At 43.0% G+C, this 21269-nt stretch overlaps 1 protein-coding gene across 4 annotated transcripts in view; it reads left to right on the top strand.

The window, feature by feature from the left end:
* The window catches only part of SAFB (scaffold attachment factor B), a 36346-nt gene that overhangs the window by 509 nt on the left and 14568 nt on the right, over positions 1–21269 (top strand). For 2 of the 4 annotated variants that reach the window (XM_035722262.1, XM_035722263.1), the window contains exons 2-8: positions 2756–2840; positions 13686–13750; positions 13833–14039; positions 16779–16841; positions 17401–17433; positions 19492–19519; positions 20465–20975. In XM_035722262.1, the coding sequence (XP_035578155.1) occupies positions 2756–2840; positions 13686–13750; positions 13833–14039; positions 16779–16841; positions 17401–17433; positions 19492–19519; positions 20465–20975 (992 nt within the window). The remainder of the gene's footprint in view (positions 1–2755; positions 2841–13685; positions 13751–13832; positions 14040–16778; positions 16842–17400; positions 17434–19491; positions 19520–20464; positions 20976–21269) is intronic. The other 2 variants (XM_035722264.1, XM_035722266.1) reach the window with 1 other exon arrangement.

Genomic DNA, 21269 nt, shown 5'->3' on the forward strand with positions numbered 1-21269 from the left:
CGCCGGCCCGGGAAGGGAGGAACATCTATCTGGGCGCGAACCGGCGAAGGCGCCGCGGCCTTGCGGCGGCGGGGCACCCTGGCCGAGGGCTCCCGTTTTCCTCACCAGCCACTGCGCGGAGGGCCTTCCTCCTAGCGGCCCACCCTAGCCTCCAAAAATGACGGGAGACCCGGAAGCCCTCATTTCCTGGGTGAGGTGGGGGGACTCGGCCAAGGTCACACGGCCGTGGAGACGAGGTGTAGGGACTGGGGCCCAGGCCGGCCGATTTTCTGAGCCCGCGCTATCCGCGGGGCTCACCCTGGAGATTCCGATGCTCCATGGCCCGTTAGGGTCGACGCACTTTGAAGAGGGGTCTAGTTTATTGGGCAAATGTGCCAAGAGCACGTTCAGAGGTTAAAAAAAAAAAAGCGGTTTGTGAATTTGCCAGCTCTAGCTCTAGATCGGGGAAATAGCACGGAAAAGGAAGTACTGTTGCGCTAGCGAGCAGAAACGTGAGACGTTGGTGGGGAGAAGGTGAAGACAGCTTCAGGACTTCGCCAGGAGGCAGGCACAGTGCGGCTCTCGTCCCTGTGTCTGGTCTTGGGCCTCTTCCGGGTCTCAGAGGCCTGATCTTGGGCACGGAAGACGTTTAACGCTCTCTCGGCCTGTTTATCCTGTAAAGAGAAGGAAAGACCGTGTTTTCGTGTTAGGATTAAACGAGATTGCATGAAACGGGCTTGGCAGGCCGCCTGGTACATGAAGATACGATCGTTGTCACAATCCATTTTTCTTCTCTGTGCCACCATTTATTTGCAAAACCAGGACTCTTATCCCTACCTTGAGGGGTTCTGAGGGATGGGTGTGAAAAGCATGAGCAGTTAATTAAGCGCTTGGGTCCTTTCCTTTTTTCATGTTCTCTTTGGCTTTTTTGTTTTTCTCCCGTTGACCTGTTCTCGTCTTGGGACCTCTCCTGTGTAATCTCAGCATCGTTACCCGCAACCCCTGCGAACTGGTGTGATTTGTGACTCTTTGCACCCTCCTGGCTCCCAAACAACTGAAGACCAGGGCATCAATTATTACGCATTGCTATTAAGGGGAAGTAGGGATTGTTTCCCATTTTCTGAATGAGGAAGCTGGGGCTCGAAAATGGTGGGTTGATTAGTCCAGAGTCAGTTGGGCTTTTCTAACTTGAACTTGTGTTTGTTTCACTATGGATACTAACTTCTTTTACTCAAGTTGGGGCAGGTAGTTCATCAACCAAGACGTTCTAGAAAAAATGCTGGAAGGTTGAGGGTTGCCACCAGGGCCTCCAGTCAGCAAAGCCAAATTGGGACCTTTATCCTTTTTACTCACAGTCTGCAAGACTGCAAAGCTGATAGGATGGCATTGAACCTTCCTGTCAGATTGGTGGCTGCAACTGGTATGTGACTTCAAGGATCCTCCATCACTATTTTCTCAGAGCCATTCTTCATTTTTTCTCCCTGTTTTCATTTTCTTAGGGGTGTGGTCATAGGACATAAATATCATCAGTCTGTATGTTGATATGCTACCTTATCGAAGTGAGTCTAGAATTACTGATTTTTTTATTTCTACCATCTAGTTTAGTGTCCCCCCCCTTTTTTTTGCCATTTTTCCAGAAAGGGCAAATGAGGAAAAGGCGGAAGGAGAACAAAGAGTAGCATCCCGAGCTCTGTAAGGATGACTCATAGCCCACAGTGTCCCTGGGGATGATCCTGTAAACACTGCACCCAGAGGAGACATACTGAGGGGCAAAATGATGCACCTCCTGTCTGGGGCAGTTTTCTGTTCTAGCAGTATTCCAGAATCCTCTTTTGCCGGGAAGAATGGGAGGGACTTTCTGGTTGTGTTTTCCTTGATCCCAGAGCAGAACTCCCCAATTCCTTCTCCTCACCCTGGCTTCGGAGAGAAGAGAGATTTTCTTTGTTCCTGGTACAGTTCAGATGTGGAGTCCCTAAGCCCCATTGCAAATTCAGACTTCGATGCTGAGAAACTCCTGAAGATCTGAATTTCTGAAACCGTCTACAAATAAAACATGCTATCTGAAGTGGGTTTAAACAGAACTTGTGTTCACAGGATAGTACAGTAAAGAGAGAAAAGGTTATCAGTAAAACCTAAAAGCGAAACCCAGTGTCCAAGGATAACACTGATGACATGCTTAGTAACCATTTGCTGCAGGCCTCCTTGGTGCTATGTGCTGTGCTGAGTGTGGGTGCGGGCTGTTCAAAGGAATGATGAGTTCTTGGGTGGGAGGTGGGGCTTGCCAAGAGATCATTATAATTCTGTACCCTTTCAGGTAGGTCTGCTACTGGTTAAGAGCAAGACCTTTGAAGTCAGTCATAGATGTGAGTGATCTGCTGAGGTAGTATGGGTCATGTCCAGTCTCATGCCACACACGGTACGATCTCAGCCGAGTGAGTGTTAGTTAAGTATTCTGTCCAGACAGTGCCAAGTGTAGGCATGGCATGGAAAGGGAGTCACAGAGGGTCAAACAACACGTTGCTGGGTGAAGTCATAGGAAAGGGAAGAGTGTGCTTTTTCCTTTTTGAGTTCCCTTGGGTCCCTAGTCCAGGATGGACTAGATTGTGGTGATATTAGTACTAAGAAATAAGTTGACTCCAGTCTTTGTTCCAAGGTAGAGCAAGACAACAGATGGGTGGGGGGAAGCCCTTTCCAGATCAGCAACCTGAAGTTTCTGTGAAAGTCGAGTCTGCGTGCTGCCTTTTTTGGTAAACTATTTTTTTAACCTTCTCTTTAGGCAATTGAAGATGAGGGGGGTAATCCTGATGAAATTGAAATTACCTCCGAAGGAAACAAGAAGACATCAAAGAGATCCAGCAAAGGTAGGAAGGATTTTATAAACACTACTAATGTTAAGAACTTTCTTCACAATTCTTTCCTTTGCCAATGAGCCTGTTTAGTTGGCTGTGTTTGGGGTCTGTGAACTACCCTGTACATCTAAGGGCCTGGAATGAAACTTTGCATTTCCTTTAAGATTCTTCTAGTGTATTTTGTTTTTCTGGTACTTGGGAATTCAGACAGAATGGAAGGGATATTTACATATTGGTTCATTAGGCCTCTCAGCAGCCCTTGTTTATCCAGACTCTTAACCTTGTTTACATAGAGAGTATTTAGGACTGCTTGGGTCTCCTATTTCTCTGATTTCTCTTTTAAACACCACCTGGCCAAAACAGTTGTCACTTTCACAGACATTGCTTTCAAAATTGCCTAGTGCGTAAATGATGCATTCATTCCACGTGGCATTAGCGATCTTTATCATCTGACCCAAATCTCCGTTTCCCTCTTCTCCCCTTCAGCCTTTCCTCTACTACATCCTGGGCTTTAGTCAGGCCCCGAACATGTGCTTCCCTCTCTTGGTCCTCTTTTGCCTAAGCTTATGTTCTTGGCTACCCCCTCTCCCCATGTGTCTACATTCAGGTCCTTGTTCATCAACAGATGACTTGTGATCCCACCAGTAGCAAGTCCTCCCACCTTCAGCCCTCTGCACAGTGATGACCTGGTTCCTTAGACCTTGCTTTATTTATTTATCAAGATTTTATTTATTTTTCAGAGCGCCCGCATATGCACGCGCCAGCAAGTGCACAAGCGGGGAGTGGCAGACAGAGGGAGAAGCAGGTTCCCCGCTGAGCAAGGAGCCCAGTGTGGGACTCAATCCCAGGGTCCCTTATGACCTGAGCCAAAGGCAGATGCTTAACCGACTGGGCCACCCAGGCGGTACCCCTTAGACCTAGCTTTAATATTAATGTCACTCTGCCCCATGTTAATGAGATTATTGAGGGGAGGGGCTCTATCTTCCTTGTCTTTCTTCTTTAATATTTACTCAGTAATTTCATTCAGTAACATTCAACTACTGTTTTTTTTTTATTTGATTTATTTATTTGAGAGAGAGAAAATGAGAAAGCACGAGAGGGAAGAGGGTTAGAGGGAGAAGCAGACTCCCCGCTGAGCAGGGAGCCCGATGCGGGACTCGATCCCAGGACTCCGGGATCATGACCTGAGCCGAAGGCAGTTGCTCAACCAACTGCGCCACCCAGGCGCCCTCAATTACTGTTTTAAGAAAGAATCAGCTAAAACTGGGCATTTGAACTGTTCTAAAAGTTCTCTTGGTAATTGGTGGCTTTGTTGCTCAGGCCCCCAAACAAAATGAAATATTCGTATTACCTGGCCAGTGGTGAAGAATTGGGTTTGAAATGTCTAAGAAGCAGGGACCAATGTCAGCCACACTGTGCGGTGTAAGCTCTTGGACAACAGCAATCAGGTGACCTCACTTTGGAATGAAGTCACTTCTGTGGTCCATAGTACATTGTGCATTTTTGGCTTTGCCCAAGTAAATGTCTTTGCCACGGTAAAGAGTACTGGAAAATCACAGAAAGACAGTCATACTGGTGGAAAATAGAGCCTGTTGGACCTCTTTTTGTGTTTTCTTTTTGATAAAAAAAAGTACTTGTTTTAAGTGTTTTTGTTTTTTAAACACAAATGTAGAAGCTTCTTTTTTCTAGTAAGGAGGTAACCCATTATTAGAAGGTTGGGCATACTTTCCCAGACTTTTATGTGCATATGTGGTCTTTTAGAAATAAATATATAAAGGGGCACCTGGGTGACAGTCGGTTAAGCGTCTACCTTCGGCTCAGGTCATGATCCCAGGGTCTGGAGATCAAGCCCTGCATCCGGCTCCCTGCTCCTCAGGAAGCCTGTTTCTCTCCCACTCCACCTGCTTGTGTTCCCTCCCTTGCTGTCTCCCTCTGTCAAAAAAAAAAAAAAAACTATGCACATATATTTTTTTTTTTTAAGGAAAAGGTCTTAGTTTACAAAATATTTTTTAGATTGTTTCTTTCACTTACCACGTTAAGGACGTATTTCCATAGTGCCTGCAAGTATAAAAAGGTCTCCTTTTTTTAAAGAGCTTATTGTAACGTTTCTTATCAATGTACCACAGTTTGGTTCATCAGTCTCCTTTGTTATTAAACTGTTGAGACTTTTTCCAGTTTTGACTTGGCATTTCCAGTTTTCAGTGCTGCCACGAACCAGAAATGTCTCTGTGTAAAGCAACACATTTTTTGATAACTTTTTTTTAATATTTTATTTGAGAGAGAGTGAGCAAGAGAGCACAAGCAGTTGGGGGGAGGGGGGCAGAGGCACAGGGAAAAGCAGACTCCTAGCTGAGCAGGGAGCCTTATGCGGGACTTGATCCCTAGGACCTTGGATCATGACCTGAGTCCAAAGCAGACGCTCAACTGACTGAGCCACCCAGGTGCCCTATTTTGTGATAACTTAATTAGAAGTAGAATTATGGGCTCAAGGATATGTGCATTTTATTTTGAAATAGCTACTGACAAGTAGTTCTTCCAGCCAGCTGTACTGCTAATATCTCCACCAACAACAGGGTGAGGGGTGCCTGTTTAAATTCTCACTGAACGTTGAGGATTATTTATCTTGTTACATGTTGTTTCTTATGTAGGAGAAAAGTATTACATTTATCTGCATTTTTCCACTGGTAAAATTTTAATTTACATCTCTTTACAGGTTAAACTGCTTCTGGTAATTGGCCATCTGTATTTTCTGAACTGCCATTAATGCCCTTTGCCCACTTTTCTGCTGAGTTTGTCTTACTGATGACTTCTGAGGGCTTGCTCTCTAAAATGTTGCAGTTGTTTTTCCTAGTTTGTCATTCAACTTCTTTGTGATGTTTTGGTCCTTCAAGTTTTAATCTTTAATACAGGCTGCGCTGTCAACCTATTCTATATGGTTTCTAGAGTTTATGTTGTGTTTTAAAAGGCTCTCCTTGGGGTGCCTGGGTGGCTCAGTCGGTTAAGCATCCGCCTCTTAATTTCAGCTCCTGTTATGATCTTGTGGGTGATTGTGAGATGGAGTTCCGCGTCAGGCTCAGTGCAGAGTTGGCTTGAGATTCTCTCCCTCCCCCTCTGCCCCTCCCCTCCGCTCCTGCACATTTGCACACTCTTTCTCTAAATAGATAATCTTTTTTTGAAGTGTTATTTTAAAAAGGTAAAAAAATAAAATGTCCTCCTTTGCTTTAAAATTATAAAAAGTATGGGGCACCTGGGTGGCTCAGATGGTTAAGTGTCTGCCTTCAGCTCAGGTCATGATCCCAGGATCGTGGGATCAAGCCCCACATCGGGCTCCTGGCTCATCAAGGAGCCTGCTTCTCCTTCTCCCTCTGCTTCTCTCCCTGCTCAGGCTCTCTCCTCTCTCTGCGTCTCAGATGAATAAATAAAATCCAAAAAAAAAAATTATAAAAAATATTCTACGTTCTACTTTGTAGAGTAATATTTATGCTTTTGTTTTTTTAATTTGGTTGTTTAATTCATTTGTAATTTACTTTTGCGTATGGTGTGAGGTAGGTAGGGATCAAAGTATGGACCATTTCTGACTGATTCTTTGTGCCCTTCCCCGGTCACACTCCCTTAAGCCCCCTAACACCCCCCCCCAAAAAAAGTTTGTTGTGATTACTTTATGATGGGTTATTTTTGTTTGTCATAGAACTTCGTGTAAAATGAAACCATTCAATACAAATTCTTTTGTGTCTGGTTCTTTGCTTGGCATAATTTGTTCTATTCCTGAGCTTTACAGTATATTTTGATATTTGGTACGGCAAGTATCTATGTTCTATTGAATTATTTTCGACAACCTTTTACATATTAGCAAGAGTTTAATGAAAATAAGGTTCGTTCTTCTGACCCAATTTGAAGAAACTGAAAATGCTTTGAAATCATACTCACTATTTTAGTCACAATCCTGGAGTGTATGTCAGGCAATCTCAGCACTTCTCCAGAGTAGTTTCATACCAGTAATCTCTTAAGCAGAATCTTTTGAAGTAATTATCAGAAAAGTAAACTTAACTGGAAAAGCGAAGTTTATGTTTGCTTTCTAGCTCTCCTCTGATCCTGTGCTGCTGGGCTGTGTGTCTGTTTTGACACAGGTTAATATTAGGGAAAAGATGCAAGAATCAGAAAAAATGTTCATGTGTCCTTCAGCCTCCTCAGATGTTATCATTTTACTAAATTTCTTTATCCTCCCCCCACCTCCTTATGTGTGTATGTGTGTTTTTTTTCATTTCCGAACTACTTCAGAACGAATGGTTGGCATGGGCCCCTTTGCCCCGCATACTATGGTATTGCCTGACAGCAAGGGTATTAAAGAGCCCTAGTTGTCAAAATCAAGACATTAACATGGATACAGTTGCCAAAGCTGACATCTTTAAATATTAGGTTTTTTATAACTCAAAAGGAAAAATAATCCAGGGTCATGCATTGCATTCAGTTGTCGTGTCTCTCTGGTTTCCTTTTATCTGGGGCAGTTTCTAAGACTTACTGTGTTCCTGTATTACCATTTTTGAAGCGTACAGACCATTTGTTTTGAAGGCTTTGAAGGTTTTTTTGAATTGGGGTTTATTTGTTTATTCATTCATTTTTTTTTCCTCTCATTGAGTTCAAATTATGTACTTTTGTCAGCAGAACCAGAAACTACTCATCCTCCATATTCTCTTCCTCAGCATATTCTCTGGAGGCACATGCTGTGCATTTGAGTAACTAACTTAAAGTGCTGTTGGTCAGGTTTCTCCATTGGAAAGTTACTATCTTACCCTTTGTAATTGTATCTGTGGGGAAGATACCTTGAGACTTCTGTAAATATCTTGTTCATCCTCCACTAGTTTTAGCACCCACTGATTCTTATCCACTGGTGATTTTCTTTTTCTTTTTTAGATTTTATTTATTTATTTGAGAGAGAGAGAGAGAGAGAGAGACGGGGGGAGGGTCAGAGGGAGAAGCTGACTCCCTGCCGAGCAGGGAGCCCAATGCGGGACAAGATCCCGGGACTCCAGGATCATGACCTTGAGCCAAAGGCAGTCGCTTAACCAACTGAGCCACCCAGGCACCCCATCCACTGGTGATTTTCTAAATTTATACTATCTACGTTTATTAGTTGGTTTTCTGCCATAAGGGATGGCTTGCCCTTCTTCCTTATTTATCAGTGTGAACTTAGAGGTTCTTACTTTGTTCAGTAAGTTATAAACCTTTGTGATGATTATTTTGATGTTCAGATTGTTCCAGTGAGAGCCCTTCAAGCTGACTTGTGTATCTTTTTGACATATCCATATCACTCTTTGAGCACTTCCTTACTTTCTGACAGAATAGAGTATTCCAGTCTCTTGTACTTTCCTGCCGCACCTTGGGAATCAGCCATTTCTTCTAGGCACCCTTGTTCTTTTTTGTGGAGAGTGGTACCTTGTAGGCAAGTGCTGGGTTTGTAAGGTCTTTTGGACTGAATATGCCTCATGAAATTAAATCCTGGTGAAACAATCAAATTAGCCAGTGACAGCTTCCGAAATCTGAAAAAAATAAAGCTCTGGCTAATAGCAGTGCACCAACTAAATTTGCTAGCTAGTTAAAATTGTTTATTAATTGATTCTCTTGGATTTTGCAAGTGGAAGTGATACTTGTGAGTCAAAGAGTTAAGCAAGATATAAAAAAATCTATGTTTTAGTGTTCTTAAATGGCAAAATAAAAGGAAATATTTAAGACCTGTGACATGACTAATTTTGAGAAAGTTTTCTTTCGTAGATGCGATGGTCTCGTATTAGAAAGTTGTTGATTAGCCCCAAGCTTATCTAAAAAGAAAGTGTGTAAGAACCAAAATTGGGGCCCCTCGGTGGCTCAGTCGTTAAGCGTCTGCCTTCAGCTCAGGTCATGATCCCAGAGTCCTGGGATCGAGCCCCGCATTGGGCTCCCCACATCAGGCTCCCTGCTCGATGGGAAGCCAGCTTCTCCCTCCCCTGCTCCCCCTGCTTGTGTTCCCTCTCTCGCTGTGTCTCTCTCTCTGTCAAATAAAATCTTAAAAAAAAAAAAAAAAGAATAACCAAAATTGTGAAAAATCAGTGATGTAGAGTTCCTCTAATTTTAATAGTAGGATACCAAACACTGGGAAGTTTGAAGATTTGTTCATCTTAAAGGTGGCATTGGGGTTGCCTGGCTGGCTCAGTCGTTAGAGCGAGCAACTCTTCATCTCAGGGTTGTGAGTGCAAGCCCCACGTTGGGTGTGGAGCCTACTTAAAAAATATGTATTTTTTAAGATTTTATTTATTTATTTGATCCCAGGACCCTGGGATCATGACCTGAGCCGAAGGCAGACGCTTAATGCCTGAGCCACCCAGGCACCCCTAAAATATTTTTTTTTAAGGTGGCTCTAAGGATTTTTCAGTAGATGATGCTGGAACAGTTGGCTGTTCTATCTCATGGTGGGGAAAGGTCTGTTCTTCCTCCTTCCATGGCAAATAGAAATTCTGGCTAGGATAGCACTTTCATAGTCACCGTGGTCAGGGAGACCTGAAATGACACTAAAAGCAAGACAAAAAGGCAAATAAACTCAGCTGCATAAAAGGTTTAAACCTCTCAGCAAAAGACAAATAATTCAGATGCAACAGACTTAGAAAAAAGTATTATAGAATATGAATATTTAGAAAACATTAAGTATTCTTATATCTCAGTAAAGAAGACATGCAGTCCGGTTGACAAGTAGAGACTATGAATAAGCAGTTCACAGATAAAAAACAAACATGACCTGTATACAGAAGTTCTCTTGCTAGTAATTGAAGGATAGCATATAAAAATAGAATTATCATTTTTATCTCTGACACTTGTAAAAATTTATACCGTTCCTAATATCCCATATTAACAAGGATGTGAGGAAGTGGGCAGTTGTTGGATATGGTAAATTAATAAAGCCTCTTTGTGCTGGGGTCACTAAACTAAGGAACGTTCACAGTATGAAATAAAAGATGGAGATGGATTAATACGTAGTGCAAGAAAATATTTATGAGCATGAATCTTTTATTAGTGAAGTAAAATTGACAGTGAAATAAGTGACTCTTTGAGCGTATAATTACATAAATGTATTTGTATAATCAAATACGTTTTAAAAGTAACCTGCCCACACGCATTAGGCCACTCGGGGTGCTGTGGGGCAATCCGAGCTCGGGGTGCTGTGGGGGAATCCGAGCAGAAGTCAGAGGAGGCGGTCTAACCGGTGAGTTTGGAGATGATCCCTGAGGCAGAAGTGCAGCCAGGAGGAGGAGCTGGAACCCCAGGCATGGAAGCTAGAAACAGGTTAGGGATGCCAGAGCAGGGCAAGTAGAGCCATGCCTTAGAGTTTGGAGGCTGTGAACGAAGAGGACCTTTCCTCTGGAGAAAGGATTTGAGGGGCACCTTTTCCCTTGGTACAAAAGACATCATTCTGGTTTATTCCAGACAGCTGTATTTTTCATTCAAATCAATTCTGCATTGGTTTAAGCGCATTTTTTTCCTTCTTTTTTAGAAAGTAGGGTGCCTTTTCCCAAATAGTGCTTCTTGATAAGCTTCCCAGCCAGGGTTATGTTTTCTATATATACTGAAGACTAAATTTTTTTTTTTTTAAAGTAAGGGTTTTTTTTGTTTTGTTTTGTTTTTAAAGATTTTATTTATTTAATTGACAGAGATAGTGAAAGAGGGAACACAAGCACGGGGTAGCTGCAGAGGAAGAAGCAGACCTCCCTGCTGAGCTAGGAGCCTGATGCAGGGCTCCATCTCAGGACCCTGGGATCATGACCTGAGCTGAAGGCAGATGCTTAACCATCTGAGCCACCCAGGCGCCCCAAGACTAAATGTTCTTAAGACCATGAATTCCCTTGACATTTCTGGTCCTTTCTTACTTGAGAGCATTTCCCCCTCCCCCAAGAGGTTTCGGCTGCAGTAATCTGTGCTACTGCTCTGGAGCAAAGGTGGTTGTGAAAGTTGAAAACTGATTTTGCTTGTTGGAAACCTGCTGCCTCTCTTGTGAAAGGGAGAGAGAAAGAAAGGTTGCAAGTTTGTGGTGACCTACTTAGATTTTTCCTAGTAACTAGGATAGAACTGGATAAAAACCAATGTATATATTCTAGAATGATACCAGCCTTATCAAATATAAATCTGTGGAAATGCTGCTAGTGCAACTTCCTTGTATATTTACATAGAGATCATTGAGTTGAGTTCCAGACATTTTTTAAAGCTCAAGGCATATTTTGTCTTAGATATTACTAAATGGCAGTGGTGTTCCCAGCCATCCACTAAGGCTATTTGCACATAATGTATTGAATTCTATTAGTGTCATGATCTGTGTTTTTAAATAATGTATTCCTGAAAAACCTTTCAGATTTCCTGAAAGATATTTCTGAATGAAATCAGAATATGGAAATACCAGGGGTTCCTGGGTGGCTCAGTTGGTTGGGTGTCTGCCTTCAGCTCAGGTCACGATTCCAGGGTCCTGGGATCGAGCCTCGCATCAGAGCCTGCTTCTCCCTCTGCCCTGCCCCTGCTTGTGCTCTCTCTTTCTCTTGCAAATAAATAAATAAAAGCTTTAAAAAAAAAAAGAGCTATGGCGGGGCGCCTGGGTGGCTCAGTTGGTTAAGCGACTGCCTTCGGCTCAGGTCATGATCCTGGAGTCCCGGGATCGAGTCCACATCGGGCTCCCTGCTCAGCAGGAAGTCTGCTTCTCCCTCTGACCCTCTTCCCTCTCGTGCTCTCTGTCTCTCATTCTCTCCCTCTCAAATAAATAAATAAAATCTTAAAAAAAAAAAAAAGAGTCTGTAAAAAAAAAAAAAAAGAGCTATGGAAAAATCAGGTAACACGTGTAATAAGGAAGTTCTTATCCCTGAGAGAGGTTTTTTAAAAAACCTCAATTATGGTATAAATGATTAGGTTTGGGTTTTTTGTCCTCCTTCCCCCCCCCCTTTTTTTGCCCTGAATTTTACACATTTCATATCCTTACAAGCTTAATCCTTAAATATAAAAGCAAGTTAATGTCTATTTCTCTTAACATTTCTTGAGAAAACAATGGCCTTAAGAAATTCATCTTCATGTTGGGAAAAAGGTCTTGAGGGAAGTGAGTTTTTTTTGTTTTGTGACTAAGTCACAAAAGAAGTTGAGGACTGCCTTTGTGGTAAGGAGCTATAGCTCCAAAGCACATACCCTTCCTGTGTACTACACTCTGCTTTTGAGACTTGGTCTCGTATTTCATGAGATTTTATTCTTCACAATGAAAAGAGTCAATCAGTTTAATTTTAGCAGGCCTGTTCTTAGGCCAGAATTTTCACTTTTCCCCTACATTTTTCATTATTATCATGGCTAGTGATTTCCATTTTCTCTTCAGACCTGGCATTTCTATTATCCTTTACATTTTTCTATTTTTTTTATTTATCCTTATAATTAATACAAAAAATAAAGGCAAATCGCCACATAAAATGCTATTTAGATGAATGTGCCTGCCCACTGTGAACTGTTGTCTTCAGAACAGATTGTGAATGTTCTAAAATTAACCTATCTGTAAGAAATACTAAAAGGTTGAGTGAGGGAAGTTAAGGGGAAATGATTTCCTCATTTTTCAAAGCAACGGAGTCAAATCTGTCTAAAAACTGAAATGTGAGCCAGAAAATGAGTCCAGCCTCCTGAACAAAAATACTCAACCTAAGGACAAACTCAGGTTAAAAAGGTATTCCTTTTTGCCTAGAACATTGGCAAGGGTAAGAAATAAAGCTGGTTTTAACAGATTCAGAAAGATTGGCACTTTTATTCATTGTTGATGGAGCTGTATGAATTGGAACAACCTTCCTCTGGGGCATCTTGATAATATGTGGGTTCTTTGTTTTTAATAAAAGTCTTAAAAATATACACACCCTTTGCCTTAGGAATGCCATTTCTAGAAATATGCTCTAAAATGGTATTTGCGTATGTACGAAAAGAACTGCCAGGATGTTCATCTTTATAAGCATTTTCTTGAATTTCCACGCATACGTATTAATTAGATCAATGGTGGTATCTCTGTATAATGCTGTTAAAGAATATGGAAATAAGTTCATAACATAGTAAGTGACAAGGTCACAGAATGGTGGTGCAGTGTCATTTTATACAGCAAGTATAGTGCATGTATATATATATATATATATATATATATATATAGAATAGAGGAGGATGTCTCTGTATGTCAGTGTAACATGGGGGTTAACTCTAGGTGGTAAAATTATGGATGACTTTTCTTATTGCTTATTTATATTTTGTTGTGTCAGTTTCTATGGGAAAATATGCCCCTTTGTTTGTTTTTATAAGATATTTGACAGAGACAGAGTGGGAACACAAGGAGGGGGAGGGGCAGAGGGAGAAGCAGGCTTCCCGCTGAGCAGGGAACCTGATGTGGGGCTCAATCCCAGGACCCTGGGATCATGACCTGAGCCGAAGGCAGATGCTTAATGACTGAGCCACCCAGGCGCCCCTATGCCCCATGTTTCTTAACTAAAAAACAGCACACTGTATGAAATACTGTCTTCCCCATAGCCAAAGCTACTTGACGTGAAGGCCAGGCTTTAAAACAGGTCTGATCTGCCTTGACCTTACCAAGTACTCATTTCCAGCTCCTTATACTTGCACAGCCACTTGATGAGAACAACCTCTTCTGCTTGAGGGGGGTGGGGGGGGGGCGTGGGCTGCTCTGTCCTGAAAGGCCTTACCCTCCAGGATTACCATTCCTAAATTGGGAAGTGCTACAGGTGTTGGTGTCTGCTTCTGTGATGCTTAGGGCCTGTAAAAGTTACTGCTTCTAGAAGATACAGATCATTGATCTGGTGCTGTAAACTATTCTCTCTTCAGGGCGTAAACCAGAAGAAGAGGGTGTGGAAGACAACGGACTGGAGGAAAACTCTGGGGATGGACAGGTATGTGCAGCCTTGTCAGTGAATCAACTTGGTGGATCGACCTACGGCAGTCATGTGATGGTTGTGTTTTGTTTTGCCACAGGAGGATGTTGAAACCAGTTTGGAGAACTTGCAAGACATTGACATGATGGATATCAGTGTACTGGATGAAGCAGAAATCGATAATGGAAGTGTTGCAGACTGTGTAGAAGACGATGATGCAGATAACCTCCCAGAGTCCATGTCCGATAGTAGAGAGCTAGTCGAGGGAGAAATGAAGGAGCTTCCTGAGCAGCTTCAAGAACATGCTGTAGGTAACTCGGCAGTGTCTCTCTCTAGGATGCCCCGTGAATGTATCCGTTCCTCAAATGTCCTGAGAGATGATAAGATTTATATTTGGAATTGAGCTCTTTTATTGCTAGTTCAGTGGGATTGTGCTTAATCTGTTCATGTGTAAAATCCAGACAATCTGAAAACACTTTGTTGAGAGGTGTCTCAATGAGATCCAGGAGTATGTGCTATCTGTTTGCGTAATGCATCATTAAACATTTCAGGGACGCTCTCAGAGACCTTCCTATTACAGGAGCTTGTCTGTGGTGGTATGGTTCGCATGCCTTGAAAATAGCGAAATAGAGGTTGAAAGTTGACCTTTTCCTGATAGAGCTGATCCATGCCTTCCTCCTAGTCAGCCTTTCATAAAATAAGCTTTCACATGGTCTTCAGAGCTTTAGTTTTTTTCATTTTAGAAATAAATCTAATTATACTACAATTATAATGGGTACTATTTATTGAATTCAGTTTGCCAGGAATTAGGCAGATGTCCTTCAATACTTTAACAAGAACAGGGCATATGCAGATGATATTTTGCGATTTTCCACTTGAGGAAATCTGGGAGTAAAGAGGTAAAGATGTCTCTCCAGGCAGCCCACAGCTCCGAAGAGAATAAGAATTAAGACCAGGCTAAGTCCAGAGTCGGTGTGCTTAGCTCCTACATCGTGTTGACTTGGTGCAGATAATTTATTAGCTTATTTCTGTGAGGATGAGTGTTTGTCGGGTAGACCGAAAAGGCAGTGAAAATTAGCAGCTGTTAGGCATCTCAGTAGCAATCCTTACGTGTTGGTTCCTGGGAGGTACCTTGATTTCTTAGTGGCTCTCAGATCTCTTGCAGTAAGTATACTGAGTCGCCCCAAGGGAAAGAAGCCCTGTTTTTTGCTGGTGGATCCGCTTCTGCCATTCGTTAGAATATTTTTGCATTTCCTCTTAGAACTGATTCTGAGTATCCTGAGAGTTAGTAGTTTGTCATCTTTGAATGGTGAGTTTGATTTTGAGAATTGACTGTCATTTTGATACAAACAGGTTGTGTAATTTTATTTTTTGGTATAAGTCTCATTCGCTGGCTTCGTAGAAAGTACCCAAAACACTAGAGCAGTGACACAAAGTACATACCCTTCCTTATTAGCTGCTCTTTCTGAAGGCTGTTTTTCCCCCCTCTGATTAGAAAATAATACCTTCAGTCATAAAAGCCTGGAAACATACTACATGTTTGCCAGTGATGGTTAATTAAAATTAGTGGAGGTGTGTAGGGTAAGTTAAGAATTAAGACCATTCACTAGAGGTCTGACACTTAATTTGCTGAGTGACCTTGGGCAAATTACTTAACTTCTCTGGACCTCACTTGTAAAAATAATAGGTTTTGGGAGGATTGAATAGATGAACATTTATTAGTAGCTTAGATCTAAAGTCATCAAACTGGCCAACAAGCTGTTGGAACATAGCCATACCTGTTTGTGGCAGTCATCCATGACATCTGATTTCTCAAACAATAGAGTAGTCATGACAGAGACCGTCTGGCCTGCAAAGTCTCAAATATTCACTGTCTGGCCCTTGGTAGGAAAAGTTTGCCGACCCTGGTTTAGAACTGTGCCTGGCATTTAGCAACACCATAGGGCTGTTGTCATTAACTGTAAAATTGTATTACTATTTCCAGTAATACAATTATTGCTGTTATATAACCATGTAAATGAGATAAGTAGATTCATATGAACTAAAACAATTTTCACGAGGGAGGTGAGAATATGGCAGGGGACAGAATGTGCTGCCACTCAGTGTGGATAGAGAAAGGAGAGGTGGTCTCGCATGCATGTGTGCGGCACTCTTTGTGAGCACGCATTGACTCTCCGAAGACGCTTGCATCAGGGGAAGGAAGGAGTGGTGCAAGGGTGGTTTCCTCGTCGGATAAACGTAATATAGCCATACATGTTGTTGCTAAAATACTTGAAAATTACTCCTCCTGCCTAAAATATAACAACCTTGGGGCTTCACTGCAAGCAGTTTAAATTATTTTGGTTCTCACAACAGTAACATTATGAACCTCCCTTATGTGTGTGGGGAATCCCCACCTTACTGGGGAGAGCTCATCTTGTGGCATAGAAGGTCAGCGTACCAGTCATTTTTCCCCAACAGACGGGCCTCCGTGGGCCACCTGCCTTGGCAGCCCTGTGTTCCTCTCCCCTCACTCCAGTTTGGAAATTGATGAGGCTAGGAGGCCGGTACTCAGACATGCCATCTCGGTCTTGGCCAGAATCACCTTGGGGCAGCGGGCTCAGTAGCAGTAGCATTTGGGCTTGGAGAAGTGGTGGTGGCCCCAGAAATCCAAGAATCCATTCTGCAGTCTGATTCTGGACATCGTTCACAGAAGAGCAGCCCCCAAACCTAGTGTTCCCACTGACTTGGGAGAGTCTGTGTACTGTCTAATTTTAATCTCTTTTCTGCTTAACTTAAACTTTGTTTTTCTTTCTTCCCTTGGCGTATATCTTAAAACCCTCAGTGCTACCATGGTGGGTTTCCCAGTCTGTTTGCAAATACTATATACATGTATAACATTTTTTTAAATCGAGGTGAAGTCAAGCTATAATGCTATTTGGATTCCTGCATCATGTTTAGAATTTTGTCATAAGTGATTTTCATGGCTATTAGTTTTCATTTTACAGATGTACTGTCGTGTTACCTAATATTGACATTGTAAACTGTATTTTTGTTTATTTTACAGATCGAGGACAAAGAAACCCTAAACAATTTAGATACTTCATCATCTGACTTCACTATATTACAGGTAAATTGTATGTCTCAATAATTTTAGAATCAAAGGTTAGACTACCATTTCTGGAGACCACTTCAGACGTCATATGGCATTCCCAAGTAAAAGTCATTACAAGGTTTGTTTGACCTATTGGCATTTTCAGAGGGCTTCGTTTTCCAATTTCCCCAAATACAACATGCTTATTACAAAGGACTCGTTGTGGCTTCCCCTACCGGCACTGTGGCTTATCTGTAGCGGAGAGGAGGGCCTGTCTGGGGACGTTCTTGTTGATTTTGACTGCTTGGGGAAGGACTGCCTGTCTCATCTGTTCTGGGTGGCATCCTCTGCAGAAAGACTAAGGGGAGATGGTGGCAGGGTTGGGGGAGCACTCCCTCCCTAGGAGATACTCATGGGATCCAGATGAGGATGCAGGAGGGTGGGGCGGCGAGAACACAGACATCACAGCTGGGAAAGGTGGAATCTTGGGGGGTCCGGTTCTGCCTTTGGGAATTTTTCTCGTAGAAAATGCACAGATTTCCTTTGATGACTTTATCGTCTTGACTCTATCATCTGTGTAAATATTAAATCTTAGATGAGAACAAATGAGATGTGGACTAACTTTCAGGTAGGATTTACATAAATGTGGGTCTTGAGTTTCCTTTTAATTTTTCTGCCAGCCTGCCTAGATATATAAACCATTGGAATAAACTTAGCTGGGTAGCTATCAGATTTTTGTTGGATTGGAAAGTTTTGCAAGGAAATGAAAATACAGTCAGCTTTTGCCAGTCTTTATTTTTGTTTTGGGGGGTTTTTTTGTTGTCATATTTCATTCACTTGTACGCTTAATTAGAAATCCTCTTTCAGATGCAATCTGCATTTGCTTCAGCCAGGCAGGGGCAAGGTTAGTTATTGGCAAGTCAGAAACCCAGCTTCAAGGAGTGTACAAACCTCAAGAAAGCATGGTGGAACCCAGCCTACCTTTAGGGCTGATGTCTCTCTCCAGCTGCAAAGTGACACACCATCCATTCCTGGCTCCGAAAGGAAAGGGGGAGCTGGATGTCATTTTCTCGAGTCTTTCTAGGTCCAAGACTCCTGTGTTAAAGTAGAAAATACATAAACTCTTCCACAGACAAACGGATAGATTTGTTTCTCTCTGGAGAAAGTTAAAGGAAAAATTCTTCTGCCTAGAATGATCTTTGGCTTTTAGTAGTAGGGTTAAATCTCAGAGTGGGGTACGTTGCATGAAAAACAAAATACATAGAATGAAGGTATGACGAAAGTGAACAGTTTTCTGGGGCTTTTCAGAATGGCAGGCCAGCTCCCAATGAAGGTGTAGACCTCCCGCCCCCACGTCCCAGGCGTGTGTTTGTGCCTGTGGTGTGTCAGGCGTGTGTGCAAAGATGAACGTTGCCATCCTCATAGGGCCCTTCCTCCCTGTGTAAAGTACACACCAGACATGGTGGGAAGAGACTTGGGCTGACACGGACTCCTGCTCACACAGCCATTGTGCAGAACGTGGCTCTGCAGTGTGTCTTTGAGGCAGTTTGTCAGCCACTCTGTGCCAGTCTCTCAGTTTGAAAGGAAGGATGATACTAAGAGTACCAACCTGTCAGGGCTGTCTAATGATGAACGTGTGTGTGTAAAGGGCTTAAATATGTGCCTGGAACCTAGTCAGCGCTCGTCAGTATTGGCTGGAATTCCAGGATGAAGTGCCTCATGCAGAGGGGCTGTAGGCGCTGAGGACCGCATAGTGAGGGAAAGGCTCTTCCTTAGTGGGGAAGCCTCTGAAGCCATTAGGAGAAACCTTTCTATGAGGAGATGGCCCCTGAGCTAAGTGCTGGGGGATGTGTGGGAATCAGCTGGGCGTGAGGAGGGGTATAGATGGACCTGTCAGGAGAGAGATGGTATGAGGGGGCCATTGCCGATGGCCATAGGCCACGGAGGAACCGTGTGCTCACCATGGTGGCAGATAGACAGGGAAGGGATGGTAAAACTGGATGCCATTGGAGGCGAGGAACAGCAGTGGTCTGGATTGCCAGGGCTTCCTGGGAAAGATTTGGGGATGTTTAGGAATTAGAGGTGGCGCAGTAGAAACACCGGTGGGAGAGATAAGGGAGGAGTAGTGTGTAATCCTGGAGAGCGCTCAGGTGACCAGATGCAGACATGGTAGGACCATGAGAACTGAGAACAGGGGTCAAACCACCTGTGCCGTTATTCCCTCACTCAAATTTTCAGAAGTTAATCTACGTTAAGTGAAAAAAAATGATAAAGGTCAGGCATTCTGTTACATACCGCATGTAGACAAAAACACTGCTCTCTCGGCTTTTTTAAGAGTTCGGTCTAGGGGGACAGACGGGTATGTGATGCAGTCATTCCCATGGAAAGTGATAATGTTGCCAGGCGCTGGAGAAATGAGGCAGCACAAACAGGAGCAAAAGCCAGATCCCAGGCCCCTTAAGAGTAGCCCAGGCGGAGGGGGTGGGGTGGGGTTTGGGGCAGAGGCGAGTGAGGTGCAGTGTTGTGTGTGGGCTCTGTCCTGAATGTGAGTAGGTTCTCCACCTGTTGTGTTTGTGAGTTTCTTAGTACGTGTTTTAGAAATTCCCTTTTTAGTTACAGTTTTTGGTGTAAAGAAGCTGTAGGTTTCATTCATCTGGCACAATCTTATTTATGTTTTTTGTTGCAGGAAATTGAAGAGCCATCCTTGGAGCCAGGTACTGTTAAATGAAAAACTTACCAGCGGGGGTTTGGAACCATTCTAGCTTTCCACCTTCTCTAATTTAAATTCTTTAATTTTAAAAAGTTGCCTTACCGTAGTATACATTGTTCTAAAGGTTTACGATCCAGAACATACCAGGATCATAGAGATTGGAAACCCAGCCATATCACCAGATCTGTGAAAGTGGCTCACTTCTCATGTTACAGAATGTATGGATGAGATGAAACGATCTCATGCCTTTTTAAACGTAAACGGCACTTAAACGAACGTAGAAAGAGTTTGCATGATGCCTCTCACGCGCTAATACCCGTGCTCCCCACAAAACAGATCTTGTGATATTGGGCAGTGTCTTAACTTTGTGGTTTTTAATTCAGGCAGTGCAGGTAGCTGTAGGGAGATGCATTTTAAAACATTGAGACATAACTGGATTCCAGAAGAGGAAAGAGTTTCTTCATGAGAATTCCAAACAAATGCTATTCACTTTCTGGACTGCAAATATCTCAGAGCACCGATGGAAGAGATTCTGGTTTTCATGTTGGACTGTTCTGTTAAAAGAAATTCAAAGAAATTTGGAAATTGAGCTGTTCAGTGAATGGTGATACATTCAGTTAAGCACCTTGGACTTTGGAAGCTAAATTCGGAAGAGTCCTATGTAAACGACGACAGAATGAAGACTGTCAAGAATCAGCCAGAAGGTTTTGGGGGTTAAATCTCTGGGATGCTTTTCTCTTCCATGTAGCGTAGCGGCTTACTGTAGCAGTCGGTTGGAGTGCAGGTAGTGTAACCGGTGTAACTTTGTGTACCCGCGGGTTTTCCAATCTCTGTGTAGCTAGCAGTTCTCTTCGTGTTAGTGTGGCAGCCGTGCCAGTTCCGCATTTGTGATTGCTTTATTTCCCTGGTAATTAAACCTTGTGCCATTCTATTCCTGTTAAATCCGTAGAAAATGAGAAAATACTCGACATTTTGGGGGAAACTTGTAAATCTGAGCCAGTAAAAGAAGAAGGTTCCGAGCTGGAGCAGCCCTTTGCACAGGATACAAGTAGCGTGGGGCCAGACAGAAAGCTTGCGGAGGAAGAGGACCTTTTTGGCAGCGCCCATCCGGAGGAGGGTGATTTAGATTTGGCCAGCGAGTCAACAGCACAAGCTCAGTCGAGCAGGGCAGACACCCTGTTAGCGGTAGTGAAAAGGGAGCCCGTGGAGCAGCCAGGCGATGGCGCGCGGACGGACTGTGAGCCTGTAGGGCTAGAGAAGCCAGTTGAGCAGAGTAGTAAAGCCTCAGAGCACACGGAAGCCTCTAGCGAGGAGGCCGCGGAAGCGCCCCCGGAAGCCTCAAGCCCAGACCCCAGAGATAGCAAAGAAGACGTGAAGAAGTTTGCTTTTGAAGCTTGTAATGAAGTCCCTCCGGCTCCTAAAGAGTCCTCAGCCAGTGAGGGCGCTGATCAGAAAATGAGGTTTGTTTTTTCTCAGTTTTAGACCAGACGCTATCTCCTTTTCATTGGTCATTTAATGACACACATAAGCTGTTTTTTCTGCAATTGGCCAGCCAGACTGATGCAATTGTAGTTTACTTCTAAGCAATGTTTTATTTCTCTTTGTTTATTTTAAACTGATTACATAATCTTTTTTCTTTTCTCAACCTGTCATGGTTGTTTTCTTTAAATCTTCCTAATTATCTTTAGCCCAGCAGAATTAATTAACTCCTATGGGTCTGAAATCTTATGGTTAGGTCAGATTTCCAATACAAG

Source organism: Zalophus californianus, chromosome 1 (assembly GCF_009762305.2).
Source record: "Zalophus californianus isolate mZalCal1 chromosome 1, mZalCal1.pri.v2, whole genome shotgun sequence".
In the NCBI taxonomy this organism is placed as follows: domain Eukaryota; kingdom Metazoa; phylum Chordata; class Mammalia; order Carnivora; family Otariidae; genus Zalophus; species Zalophus californianus.